Source organism: Diaphorina citri, unplaced genomic scaffold (assembly GCF_000475195.1).
Source record: "Diaphorina citri unplaced genomic scaffold, Diaci psyllid genome assembly version 1.1 scaffold2010, whole genome shotgun sequence".
Classification (NCBI taxonomy): Eukaryota; Metazoa; Arthropoda; class Insecta; order Hemiptera; family Psyllidae; genus Diaphorina; species Diaphorina citri.
The window spans coordinates 1-2,623 of NW_007379436.1; the positions used below are offsets into that span (position 1 = coordinate 1).

At 40.6% G+C, this 2,623-nt stretch overlaps 1 protein-coding gene across 1 annotated transcript; it reads right to left on the minus strand.

Moving 5' to 3' along the window:
* Positions 1 to 8: 8 nt before the first annotated feature.
* On the minus strand, positions 9 to 1,430 carry LOC103517934 (the record flags this gene model as incomplete). The annotated part of the gene is made up of 1 exon (XM_008482981.2): positions 9 to 1,430. A coding segment is annotated over exon 1 (1,422 nt), but the record flags the coding sequence as incomplete, so codon positions are not given.
* Positions 1,431 to 2,623: the final 1,193 nt, after the last annotated feature.

Sequence of the window (2,623 nt, forward strand, 5' to 3'; positions counted from 1 at the left end):
ACTGAAACAGTAGTCTTCGTGCTCTTCTTTTCATCGGATATGGACCTCATGAACTCTTCATTGTTGGAGTTCCACTCTCTGATGTTCATTGACAGCTCATTGAACGTTGAATTTCCAACTGAGAAGATTGCTTTAGCTTCTTCTAATGTCGGTACACTACGTAGCAGGTTGTCGACATAAAGACTTTCTGAAATTGTCTTTGCTTCAAAGCTACCTTGTCGAGCAAGATGATATTTTAGCGTGGCAGCTAGGATGAAGGGACTGGATACAATGCCAAACGGCACGCGTGTGAAACGTAGATGGATAATGTTGTTTGGATGGACACCAGCGTGTACGTCTTTCAACCATAGAAATCTGGTGACATCGCGATCTTCTAGTTGGAGTCCAATCTGCAGGAATGCTTTCTCGATGTCAGCTACAAAAGCAATGTCGTGCAATCTGAATAGAATAAGGAATCCAACTAAATCATCTAGCATGCGTGGACCTTTGAAGAGGTAATCATTTAGACTGTAGCTTCCACGCGTTTTGGACGATGCATCATAGACTACTCGTAGTTTTGTAGTCTTGCCCTCTTGTATAACACAGTGATGAGGCAGATAATGCACCGGATGTGGTGGAAACTCCGCAGGATTATCAACTACTTCTACGACACCTAGTCGCAACTGATCTTGAAGAACCTGGTCGTAAAGTTCAAGAGTTTGATGATCAAGCCTTTTCACCAGACTGGTTAGACGTCCTGTGGCTAATCCCAAATTTGGTGGGAGGTCTGTAGGATATTGTGTCCATGGCCATTTCACATGGTAACGTCCATCTTTAAAGATTGTCGTTTTGTTGAAGAACTCAATGATCTCATCTTGATGTAGGATCTTAGGCGAGTCTCGGATCCCTATGGCTTCCAACTCCCACAACTCTTTGATCTTATCATCATTAAGAGGTGGATCAGGTGCAACAAATTGAGACATGGAGTCATCAATTCCTGACACATAAGTGAGGAAAGACATAGTCCGTTCTGGAAATTTGTCAGATTCTTGACCACAAATAATCCAGCCTAGTTTAGATTGGACCAAATGTAAGTTTTCTTCAACATGTTTAACTTGTCCCTTGACAAAGGAATGGTAAAGATCACTTCCAATCAAGAGATCAGCAGGTTTGTCAACCTCTGAATCAATGGCAATGTCTAAATCTGGAAACCGTTTCTGAACATGCTGTTTAAAGTCAAAGTTGCTTGCCAAGGGTCCCGTTATTCTAGGCACCGCATAGACTGAGATTTCTAAGACCGAGTCATCTTTCAAACGAATCATGAGAGACACCAAAGAAGTCTTGATCGTCTTTGGTTTCATGCAACCAAAAGTGTATACAGTCAAATCTATTTGATTGTCTGGATTATCGTCCACAAGCGCTAATTGTTGTGCCAACAGAGTTTGTGACATAACTCTTTGGACTTCCAGTATCAAAGAGGATACGAACCTTTTTTCTCCCTTTGTCGTTACTGCGCAGGCAACTCGCTGTAGGGAGAATCGTCTCATGTCTCATGCTGTGCAAGCGTCCTACTAGATGTTTTGCTTGGTTTAAACTTGCTTGGGCAACATACTCCTGTTGTGATCTCCCATTGACATTGCAATGGCTAACTATCGACGTTTGCCTAAGCTACACTTATCCGAACAAGTGGTCGCTTCGCAAGCATACAAAGCACAACCCTTTCTTTGAGTAGAATACGTTTCCTGGCATCCAATGGTTGATACTTCTTTGCAAGCCAGTCGTTTGTAATGATCACCCTCTGCCAGTAAATACATTCAAGCTTTCCTGTTCTTTGAAGCTGGTCGGTGCCTGCCAAGTCAACGTCTAGGGGGCGTGGGGCTTATTTCTGACAAGCATAAGTGCCTGGGATTTCATAAAAAAGTAAAAAGTAAGCTCTCTTTTTACAATTTATTTTTTAATATCATACAAATTTAATAAGTGAACAATAAGAGTAGATCTATCACTATATATAAATCCAAAATGCTAAAGTAAATTGTCTACAGACAATTAAAGGTTTAAAGCTAGGAACCGTCAAAAACCGCTGACGCCTTACAGGACCCAGCAAAAGCAGGCTCTTTTTTAATGAAATTCCTACCTACCTAGTTTATTACCTATTCTTTACGCGTTTCCAGAAGACGAGTTAAATAAGTTGATGCTCCTGCCTGACACCCAATCGTTCACTTTGTAATACGTTCTTTAAAGCTGCGAACAATCCGGGCGTCCAAAAACACACAATACCTGCCTACCTGCGAAAATAATATTGGAAGATGTCAATATGATTCTAATTCTTTTAGTTTACGTTCTGCTGTTGAGCACGGGAACCCCTCCCGGGACTCAATCGGAAGGCTTGAAGCAGCTAGTCACCCATTTACATTTTCATTTTTGACGAACTCTCTAAATGCAGAAGACGGACAATCATTGCGAAACTCATAATCATTAAATCTACAGTAAAGAACTTTCAATTGCTAAAAAAAGAATATTGCTTAAAAAGAAGTAGATGTTTCTTTTCTTTACTGTTCCTTTTTTTCCTACTATTTATACGTCACTCGTAACTTTTTTCCCCGTTGCGTTTGTATTAAAAGATAATAATGAATTCTCTTCACAT